The sequence below is a fragment of the Apodemus sylvaticus genome, chromosome 4 (genome assembly GCF_947179515.1).
Source record: "Apodemus sylvaticus chromosome 4, mApoSyl1.1, whole genome shotgun sequence".
NCBI lineage: Eukaryota > Metazoa > Chordata > Mammalia > Rodentia > Muridae > Apodemus > Apodemus sylvaticus.
In genome coordinates, this window is record NC_067475.1 from 134,033,251 (window position 1) to 134,044,880 (window position 11,630).

An 11,630-nucleotide genomic window follows, 5' to 3' on the forward strand; every position below is an offset into this window, starting at 1 on the left:
TTAGTATCTGCATTGAGGAAGACACAGGACACTGACTTTAGCCTCTCCAGGCATGCATACACAGATGCACATGCCAAGATAAACACATGCAAGACAAAATGCTAGCTCACTCTCTCCTTCCCAACCTAACACCAAATTTTTTTTTAAAATTTATTGATATATTTATTTACATTTCAAATGATTTCCCCTTTTCTGGACCCCCACTCCCCGAAAGTCCCATCAGTCCCTTTCCCTCCCCGTTTTCCCACCCAACCCTTCCCACTTCCCTGTTCTGATTTTGTTCTATACTGCTTCACTGAGCCTTTTCAGAACAAGGGGCCACTCCTCCGTTCTTCTTGTACCTCATTTGATGTGTGGATTATGTTTTGGGTATTCCAGTTTTCTAGGTTAATATCCACTTATTAGTGAGTGCATACCATGAGTCACCTTTTGAGTCTGGGTTACCTCACTTAGTATGATGTTCTCTAGCTCCATCCATTTGCCTAAAAATTTCATGAATTCATTGTTTCTAATGGCTGAATAGTACTCCATTGTGTAGATATACCACATTTTTTGCATCCACTCTTCTGTTGAGGGATATCTGGGTTCTTTCCAGCATCTGGCAATTATAAATAGGGCTGCTATGAACATAGTAGAGCATGTATCCTTATTACATGGTGGGGAATCCTCTGGGTATATGCCCAGGAGTGGTATAGCAGGATCTTCTGGAAGTGAGGTGCCCATTTTTCGGAGGAACCGCCAGACTGATTTCCAGAGTGGTTGTACCAATTTGCAACCCCACCAGCAGTAGAGGAATGTTCCTCTTTCTCCACATCCTCGCCAACACCTGCTGTCTCCTGAATTCTTAATCTTAGCCATTCTGACTGGTGTATGGTGAAATCTCAGGGTTGTTTTGATTTGCATTTCCCTAATGACTAATGAAGTAGAGCATTTTTTAAGATGCTTCTCCGCCATCCGAAGTTCTTCAGGTGAGAATTCTTTGTTTAACTCTGTACCCCATTTTTTAATAGGGTTGTTTGGTTTTCTGGAGTCTAACTTCTTGAGTTCTTTATATATATTGGATATTAGCCCTCTATCTGATGTAGGATTGGTGAAGATCTTTTCCCAATTTGTTGGTTGCCGATTTGTCCTTTTGATGGTGTCCTTTGCCGTACAGAAACTTTGTAATTTTATGAGGTCCCATTTGTCAATTCTTGATCTTAGAGCATATGCTATTGGTCTAACACCAAAATTTTAATGAGTATCTTTTGCTTAGAATCTTACCAAATTGTTTTTTATTTCTCATTTTGACTGAAGGCCTCGCAAATATTAGTACCAAATCAGATAAGAGTTTTAATTTAAGAACTAACAAGTTGTCTCATGAGTAAAGACATTTGCTGCAAAGTCTGATAGAGTTCGATCCCCATAACCCACACAGTAGAAGGAAACAACAGACTCCCAAAAGTAGTCCTCAGACCATACACACAGTGGCATGCACATGCCTAAACACATGCACACATATGCACACAAAGGAGTAAAATGTAAGAATTTTAAAGTTTTATTTTTATGTTTATGAAAACAAGGTTTTCTTAATAGAAAATTAATCTTCTATTGGAACTTTTATATAAAATTAGTAAATTTTTTAAGATAAAATTTAAAAATAATTTTGTAAGCTATTTGTGACTATTTAATAATAGTCTATTAGAATTTTACTTGTAGCAGAAGCTGTTAGATGAAGGCAAGCTCCCCAAGTAGCACACGATACCTGTATAAGTCTGCTTCTGGCTGCTGGCATTCTATCACAGCTATGAGACTGTCCAAGTTGGCCACGGTCTGTAATACTGCTGTTTCCGGAACTGACACATGTGTCTGAAAAAAAAATTACACAAGATTGATATATATTTAATCCTGACCTCAGATACCAACTACTTCAAATGTCTTCTAGATGAAATCATGGCATACTAGATTGCAGATCACTCTGCTAAGATGACAGAAGAGAAATAATTAGAAATAGGCAGATAACCAATGGATTACCTGGAGCAATCCTATTTGTTTGGAATCTATTTGTAATCAAGTGTCTAAAAATTCATTATATCCTATTTAGTAGAAAAATGTGAATTTACACCCCCTTATTAGATTCTGAAAACTGGGCAAATTTATACTTTCTTGACTAAAAAATATATCAAGCTTGGCATGGTGGCTCACATCTATAATCACAGTACTGGAGAGGCAGAAGAAGTAGGACTGTCAGAGTTTGAAGGCAATCTGGATTTTTTTTTTTAAAAAAAACACATCAAAAATATTAAAAGATCTTGTTTTTCCTAAAACATTATCCATTTGTACTTTTAATATGAACAAAGTTAGGATGAGAATGCCCTTAAACACATTATAACAATAAATTTAAATTTTAAACTTTAGTGTGTGCATGTCTAAGTATCTACAGATGAGTGTACAGAGATCAGATCTACATGTGTGTCCGGAGCCTGGAGGTTGGCCTGGGGGGTCTTCAATCCCTCTGCTCTGTATGGAGGTGGTCTCACTGCACAGAAGGCTTACCAGTCATCACACTGATGGGCTATCAGGATCCAGAGATGCCCCATCTAAACCTCCCAGGGCTGGGATTAAAAGCATGTGCTGCTGTGCCTGTCTTTATTAAGTAGGTACTAGGGATTCAAACTCAGATGCTTGCGTTGGGTAACAAGTACTCTACTAACACAGCCATTGTCCCAATCCATTAACTTTTATAAAAAAATTTTTTTTATAAGTTTCAGTAACTTAAAAAGAACTTTATCAGGTCAAACTTGATCACTTCACTAAAAGGAAACATTATAAACATGAGGCACTATATTCCCCCAAAGCAGTACTGAACCATATACAGGAACAAACCTTTAGGTTCGTCTCTCCATCCAAGCTAGCAGTTGTAACATGACATGAGCCATCAAGTCGGTCTGAGGACAGAAGCACCAAGTCTGCAGGGAAAATCTCATCTTTGGCTATACGAACGATATCACCCACCTAGAGGGAATCAGGAGAAGAGAGATCATACACTTGTTTTCATTCTTTTCTAGATAGGTGTCTTACCACAATATTTTACTTTGTATATATTTTCTGCAGTGTAGATGAACTTGGCGGCTAGAGCATGTGAAGCAATACTCTGCCACTGAGATACACACACGTACACACGTAGGATTTTATAATATAAAATATATAGATAAAATCAAGACTAAAACTATGATACCAAAATACAATTTTATATCTTTTTTCATATACATACCCGAATGTTTTTTGATCTAGTTTTTACAAGCCCACCACTTCTAACAACATAGACAGGAGCTCCATTTACTTCATTATCTGAGTTATGGCGTAACCAGTCCTCATAACCCTGTAAATAAAGAAGAAACATTATCCTATAGTTTCTCAGGAACATTCACCAGAATTCTACTTGGCTACTTTGATGCCTACAACAGAAAAGACATTTCTGACATTCATTCTTACTAGAAACATTAACTGTTTCAATTACATATATGTTCCTGGTATTCTGAGATCCTGACCTTTCCTTGTTTTCTTATGAAGGTTTCTTTTGTCACCTTTAAGAGTGCTTTCCACATACTTCACTCTTAGTAATAAAATTACTCTACTTTATAAAAGTCAAAAAATTACTCTATTTCTATGTATTCAAGTAATATAAGGTATACTGATGTTTCTAAATATTTTTTCTCAAACTTACATTTCTTCTGGATTTCAAAAGTGAATTTATAACTGCATTATTAACATCTCCATTTGAGGTTTTATAAAGATCATTATTTAAATGCCCTCATATATTATGTATGTATGAAAAAATATATATTTCCGGTCATTTTCACCTTCACCCCTAGAAATCTTTCTCTCAACAAGCCAACTCCTCCTACAATGTCTTTTTGTGCAGGTGAACAAACTCAGTTAAGTTTAGGTTGCTGGTGTGAGCATGAATGGGGGCAGTATAAACATTTGTCCTTATACCCACAGATACATGTTGCCTTTACCCCTCATCGAGGGAACTTCTCTTCTGCAGAGGCCACTATAGAAATCCAAAACCAATCAAAATGCAGAATTGTTGTGCTCAGTCCCAAATGATCTACAAAATGCCCACACACCTAAGGCTCAGGGAACATTGCAGGAGGGGATGGAGAGAAATTGTAAGAGCCAGAGGTCCAGGGACTTTGCTTGAGACTGTGTCTGCTAAGTGACAGCAGCAGCGACACCCATGAAGTCTCACTAAACGACTGCCCGAACTCGAGCTGAACAGCAAGGACACCAATACACACATCACACCGCACCGCCCTGGGAGAGCCCTGGGGCCTCAGCACGGAACAAACAATTCCAGGCCACTGCTTAAAGCTTGGAGAGGTAAGAAAGAGCACACTGCCCGACTGTCCAGTGCCAAACAGCCCTGAAATATGTACCTAACATTATATGGTTATATTTAGGAACGTATGTGTATGTAAAACGTATGTATACATGGCATAACAACTGAAGGAGAGTGGGGAGGCATATATGAAAGGTTTGAGGGAGACAGAAGGGAGAAATGTAATTAAAATAAAATCTCAAAAAGAGTTGGAGAATAAAAGAGAGACAATAGAGAGTCAAAGACACCCTTCTTCCCAGTATCTCACAGTTCCTTAGCAAGGGTTGGGCTCATAAATATCTTAAGCATAGTCAAAGCTTATTTTAGGATGCTATTGCTAAAGTCCGAATTGACAAATGTCACAGTTAACCATGCCAAAATCTAGGGTGACTCACAACTTCTACAATTTTCTAACAACTATTCAATCATTTATATGACTTTTATGTATAAATGATGTTTTAGATATATGGTATCAATTTAGAGTACGGCTGCCGACAAACAAAAAAAACCTTTAAAAGTGAGGTTGGTTTCTCTCTCTTTCTTAAAATACAGACCACAAAATCAATAATTTAATTTAAATTATTAATATTTTAATAATGTATAATTATAATTTATAATTTAATAAAAAATAATTTAAAATATAAACCTTTTTTGAGACCTGGCATGATATATGAAAGCAGATAATTCGACATCTGGCTTTACATGTAAAACATTACTTTATATATAAAAATATTTTTAAAATACTGCATAAAATTATAAAGGGCAATGGGGGAAGTCCTCCCAGCATCACAGGGTCTTGCTAAGGCTTTTGGTTGCTCTCTACACACTAGTGGAAAAGCCCTATTGCTGAAGACAACACTTATGGCACTGAACACAAAGAAGCCAAGTTGGTGCCTAACTAGAAACCTCACTCCTAATGACTATTGTTTATGGTACTTGATATTGCCCAGATATAAACCCTAAGACATACAACAGAGACCTGCCTACAAGATACACTGGTGTGATAATGGCATAAGTGTTATAGGAGTAACCAACAACTTTCATTGATTTTAAGGCACACTCCATGAAATACAACCTATACCCCACACCACTAGAGTAGCCAAGAACCTGAGACTACAGAGATCATGAGCCTAGAGGAAAACCTAATGCCATTATTCTGAACACAGCAATAAAATGACTCCTAATAACATGCTGCTATACCTATAAATCAGCGACTTTCTCAGCCCTCATCAGAGAAGTAAATAGGAACTAACACAGATACACACAACTGGACAGTGTCCAGTAAGAGACTGTGAGATCCTCAGTCCTTAACGGGATGTCTTTCATCATCAAAGCCCTCCCAGCAAGGCTTGGGGAGCTATGCAGAATAGGAGACAGAAAGACTGTAAGAGCTAGAGGTGTTAAATCAAAATATTGGAGAAAATATTTTTAGAAAGCACTTTGAGACATCTGGATTGTACTGACCCAATTTAAGCTAAAATATGTCAATTTTAGAAAAAGCTAAGTTAAAATATCATTTCTGAAAAAAGTTTACTTCCTCCTATTGTTAGACAACACTAACAGCAAAGCGATAACAATAAATGCATTATCCTTTTAATATAAGTTCATAAGTTCTAATTATTTATCATTCCTAGATTTATCCCAATACATTGTTTTAAAACATTTAGTAGCCTTATCAAAACCATTTTATTGACTCTCAATGATTACAGCAAAGAATCCTTTGTTTATGTTAATTAGACTCACTATTTCTAATAGCACTTTTGAAACACAAACCAATTATAATTCCTCAGAACATTTCTTGTAGATGGGTCCTTATCTAAATGGTTTTCCTCTTACCATCTTTATCAATTGTCCTTTTATTCCTATTTTCTAAAACTCAACTTCAAATGTATTTGTTAAATTCATTTTCCATCAACCAACACAGTATTTTTACAAATTATAAAACAGAGGATTTTAATAACATTTAAGTAAAAAAAATGCAATGAACTCTGTGCCTGGTGGAAGGAATCATCTCTATATCACTGAGACCCTGAGTAGATGTTTTGAGGAGTGATAGCAATATCAATTTGACATTTTAAAGATATTATTTAATTAGTATGCTTCCAATATTCTACTTCTCTTTTCCTAGATCTTAATATCAACTTATAGTCTGACTGAAATTATTTCCATCAGGTACTAGCACACACAAAAACTAACTTTGTTGAGGAAAACTGTATAATTTAGCAAAGTACAAATGTTCATGCCAAAAGCAAATTTCTATTCTATAAACTAACTTCCTTTGAACCACGCTTCACTAAAATTATAAAAATGATTATACTAATTTGTTTTATAAATCAGTCTGTACATATATTTGTTTTTAGATCGATTCCTATGTCAAGACAATAATATATTTTAAAGATTGCAATCATTCATTAATCAGTCACAGGATACCTGAATATAATTTGTTGTGTATCAAATAAATCTGTTGCTTTGTTATGAAACTGTTTTCACAATAATGTTAATCTGGAAATATTTGAAAAGTTCTGAGTCAATTTTGGAAGAACTTAGGCAGGAAGTATTACGTACCTGTTTTATGGCAGTGACTGTTATCACAAAGAATAATGGAAGTCCACTGGTAATTGGACTGGTAGGTGTATCAATCATAAGCTAGATTTAAAGACAGAATGTAGAGAATTACATATTTATATTGCATATGCTGTCTTATTAATACCCCAAATCTCACACTGTTGTACAAGGCATACAGTTTGACTATTTCACTTTCTTGACAACTTCATGGGCTTGGTTGAGTCTCTATTGTCTACTCTCATACACTGCTAGACTGAACTCAGTTACTCCGCTTTTTTATTGCTGTTTTGCCTTTTGAGACAGGATTTTGCTACACATGCTTACACAAAACTGAACCACTCCCTCCCCCCGTGTCTTTGCTGCTCAACTGCTGGGATTCTAGGCTATGTACCACCAAATGTGGCTACTTGGCGTTCACAGTTCTTAAGCTCTTCTTCAATGTTACCCATGAGTAGAACTAATATGGGTTGTATATTCTTTGTACATCCCTCAAAACACTGAAAAGTCTATCAGCAACTTTAATCTGGGATTCAAGATAACCTCAATCCTGAAGAAAGAGAACTAAAAACGGAAATCAGAGGAAAACAGTGAGGAAAATGGTATATCAATTATGATATAAATAATATAACTAAAGATTCTATAAATTGCTGAAGAAGTATTTGCAGTAATTACATGGGTTAGAAAGAACACAAATCTTACAATTTATTAATTTCCCTTCATTCTGGATAGGCCAATTAAATTTGCTCTATGCAATATAATGCTGATCTTAGCTAGGAATTACATAATTGCACACATGTCACGTGAATATAGTTAGCATTATTTCATTTTCTAGGAAAGACACTAGATGCTCTATTGATAAAAAATGATAAGTTCCTTTTCAATTCATGAAGAAAAGCATTTTAAAACTAATTGTTTTCTAAAGCTTTAAAATGATTATCTGAGTAATTTTAACTTTTCTTTTGAAATCCTAGGTTCTACTGAGAGACCAGTTTAGAGTTTAAACAAAATTTTAATTTAACACTAAAGAAAAAATTCTAAGGTTTTATAAGAAATAATAACCATAAGAAAATGATAATTACTATATTTACAAATTGATTTATATTTGAGTTTCAACTTAGATTTTGATATATATACATATATATGTAAAAGCAAAAAAAAAAAAAATTAGATCAAGAAGCTACTTAATAGTTTATGATGACCTCAGATTTAAGCCCAGAAAAATAGTCTTGTAAATACTTAAAAATTAAAATAATCTACTGAATGTGGTGGTAAACACCTGTAATTCCAGAGCAGCAGATGCAGACAGAAAGTAGGTTCATAATCAGTCTAGGCTACATAGTGAGACTCTAAGGTGCGCGCGCGCACACACACACCCACACACCCACACCCCCCCCCCACACACACAGAAAGAGAGAGAAGAAGAAGAGGAGGGGGAAGGGGAGGAGAAGGATGAAGAAGAGGAGGATAAAAGAAGAGAGGGAAGAGGATGTGGAAGAAATGAGGAAGAGGACAAAGAAAAAAAGGAGGGAGAGGAAATGTTAAAACTTTATAAAGTTAAGTAAAATGTATTGGTCTGGGATTTCACTATGTTGCCTGGCTAGCATCAAACTCCTGGGTATAAGCAATCCTCATCTGCCTCAGCCTCTTGAGTATCTGTAATTCCAGACATCGATAGAACAAAATTTAAGCACACACATAATCTTGTACTAAGATGATTTCATAGGCAGACATGTGGCAACGATGCACTACTTATTAACAGCTATAACATTTGCACTCTAAGGCAGGCATCAGAAAAATTACAAGTACTGTTCTTAGCTTAGCTTACACTTATCAGTATTAAGATACACTAGTAAAGAAACAAAATGCAAATGATTAAATTAAATTAATTAAAATTTATAGCCTCTGTTTTAGAAATCTAGATTTGATTTAGATAATTTATTCATGAATACAATGGAGAAACTACAAAAGAAAAACAACCCCACAGTCAAACAACAAGGAATACAATGTAATTTTTCTATATTATAAAATAATATGTTTAGGCAGCAAGTTCATAAATAATTCAAGGGGTGAGTGATAAAACGTACCTGAACCAAAAATATAATAAGAAAATAAAAGTTTGCCACTCTTCTGAACTGCTCAAATAAATTTTTTGGAACAAAATTCCATACAGTATACTAGAAAAAAGAGAAAGGGAAAATAATCAACAAACACTTAATATAGATTATGATACCAACAATAGTTTTCTCTGTGTAATTTTAAAGAAAACAATTACATAAATTGGCAGTAAGGAAAATGGCTTCAAGACATTTTCTATTAGAAAATGGAAAGACGGTTCCACAGTTATGAGTGTATAGACTTCTCTTACAGAAGACTCAAACTCAGTTCTCAGCAGCCCAGCTGGGGGCTCAAAACTGCCCATAACTCCAGCTCTAGGACCATCTGAATCCTCAGGCCTCCACAGGCACCCACACTCACCTGCCTGTACACACACACACACACACACACACACACACACACACACACACACACAAATAACAATAATAAATCCTTTAAAATGTATGTGTAAAAGTGTGTGTGTGTGTGTGTTACCTGTGGAGTACAGAAAATATTAGATACCATGCACAGAACTGGAGCTACAGACAGCTGAAAGCTGTCATGTGGATGCTGGATACTGAAACCAGGCCCTTTGTATAAGCATTAAATGCTCTTAACCTCTGAGCCATCTCCCCAATCCCATAAAAATTGGTCTTAAAAGAACGGATTTCCTTTGGCTAGCTCATAAAGCTCATAAAAACAAGAGAAAGATGAGATAAAAATTTTATACAAAGCATACATACAAAGCAGTTTACTAGTGACAGAATATTATTTTCATGTTTTCATGTTTCTATAAACATTAACAGATAGAGTAAATCAAAATTCTCTACATATCCTACCTTAGAGAGGGAAAGGACATACTATTTAATGTGAAAATACTTTTAAAAATAATTTGTTAAGCTTTAAAGTTATCTTAATTATTATATAATAGAGGTTAAGATAACAGAATCAGTAAAGCCTCTCTATGGTCATGCATGACTTTATAACTGACCTTTTCAAGGAAGCTTAAATTTAATATAAGGTGACTAAGTCATTGAATTAAGATATAACATTATCCAAACTGGGCACAGTGGCACATACCTTTAGGCAAATGGTGACTTGTGAGTTACGACCCCTTTTGGGTCAAGTGACCTTTTCATAAGGGTTGCATACCATTATGATATTTACATTATGATCCCTAACAGTAGTAAAATTACAGTTATGAAGTAGCAACATGTTACAAGATATTCCCTATCCATTCACAATGAGGCAGTGAGAGGCCAGTGATTGGAGGGGAGAGAGGAGGAGGAGCTAAGAGAGGTGGGGCAGAGAGACTGGGAGGACCAGTGGAGCGGAACAGAGAAGGAGGCATGGATATCCAGAGGGCTTCAAATGTATTTCTGGTGTTTTGGAGAGGTTAGATAATTGGGATAAGGCTTTATCATTGTAAACTGGCATTATGAAATTGGGAGTTTTATATATATATAAAGATATTTGGTTAACTATTTAAGAGTCATGCTTTACCAGGTGTTTGGGTGTAGGGTGGGAGTACAGAACTCCCTCCAGCCGTTTACAGAGTCTATGGCCGAGAGGAAACACAGCTGGGATGAAAGAGAGGGTCACCCTGAGCGGGACACGCCGGGACTTGGTGCAGAGGCCTGGCAGGATGGTACTCTTTATTATTACCCACTACAGCAACAAAAATAATGTTATGGTTGGAGGTCACCACAACATGAGGAACTGTATTAAAAGGTCACAGCTTGGGAAGGCTGAGTATCATTGCTTTAGGCCCAGCACTCAGAGGCAGGCAGATTTCTGTGAGTTGGAGACCAGCATGGTCTACACAGTGAAATCCAGGACAGTCAGGGCTACATAATGAGTCATGGTCTCAAAAAGAAAAAAAAAAAAAAGCAAACAAACAAAATAGATTTACAACATGTTAGATACACTAAGAGGCTTATAAGCAAAACAAAGAAATTAACAGTTGTGGTTAAAGTGTCTATGCTCTTGACATGAGGTAAGCATCTTTAGATCTTCACATTTTAAGCACCACAGGGGAAGTATGCAATCCGGAAAAAGGTCCATGGGAAAGAGCTCCCTGCAGGCTAGGAGACTGCCAGCAATACAGTCACAAAGGTCTGGGACTGCAGGAAAGCCAGTCATCTAAAGAAACTTATGCTAAAATGGCTTAGGGAAGGTGTCTATTTAAACACCTATATTTCTGAAACTAAATTGCATGAGAAAATAGCCATATAAAGGGACTTCTTTAATCGAAAAATTTTTCAGGACTCTCAGTCTCCAACACCAGTTGAAGTGCTTTATGTTGACCTGTTTTATGTTTTATGTGAAGACATACAGATAAGAATCTTAAATATTAGAGTTTAACAGGACTTAGACAATCTGATCTGAAAGATTCCTCCTTGATGATTAGGTCACACAGAACTGGAAGGTGCTAAGCAAGTTGCCAACAGAGGGAAGCATGCAGCAGTCCCACTCAGCTGTGAGGCTTACTAGCTACAACAATGATCAGCACTGTAAGATATTCCTAAAGGATCTTTATCAGTGGTAAATCTGTATCTGTATCAGTGGCATTCATATCTTGGCAGAAACAAACATCTCTCCAATTGGA

General features: G+C 36.0%; 1 protein-coding gene across 1 annotated transcript in view; it reads right to left on the reverse strand.

Moving 5' to 3' along the window:
* Window positions 1-11,630, reverse strand: part of Atp11b (ATPase phospholipid transporting 11B (putative)) — a 97,935-nt gene that overhangs the window by 62,858 nt on the left and 23,447 nt on the right. Inside the window, exons 3-7 of the mRNA XM_052180635.1 lie at window positions 9,013-9,102; window positions 6,929-7,009; window positions 3,254-3,361; window positions 2,866-2,994; window positions 1,745-1,848 (exon numbers count right to left, since the gene is read on the reverse strand). Of these exons, the coding sequence (XP_052036595.1) occupies window positions 1,745-1,848; window positions 2,866-2,994; window positions 3,254-3,361; window positions 6,929-7,009; window positions 9,013-9,102 (512 nt within the window). The remainder of the gene's footprint in view (window positions 1-1,744; window positions 1,849-2,865; window positions 2,995-3,253; window positions 3,362-6,928; window positions 7,010-9,012; window positions 9,103-11,630) is intronic.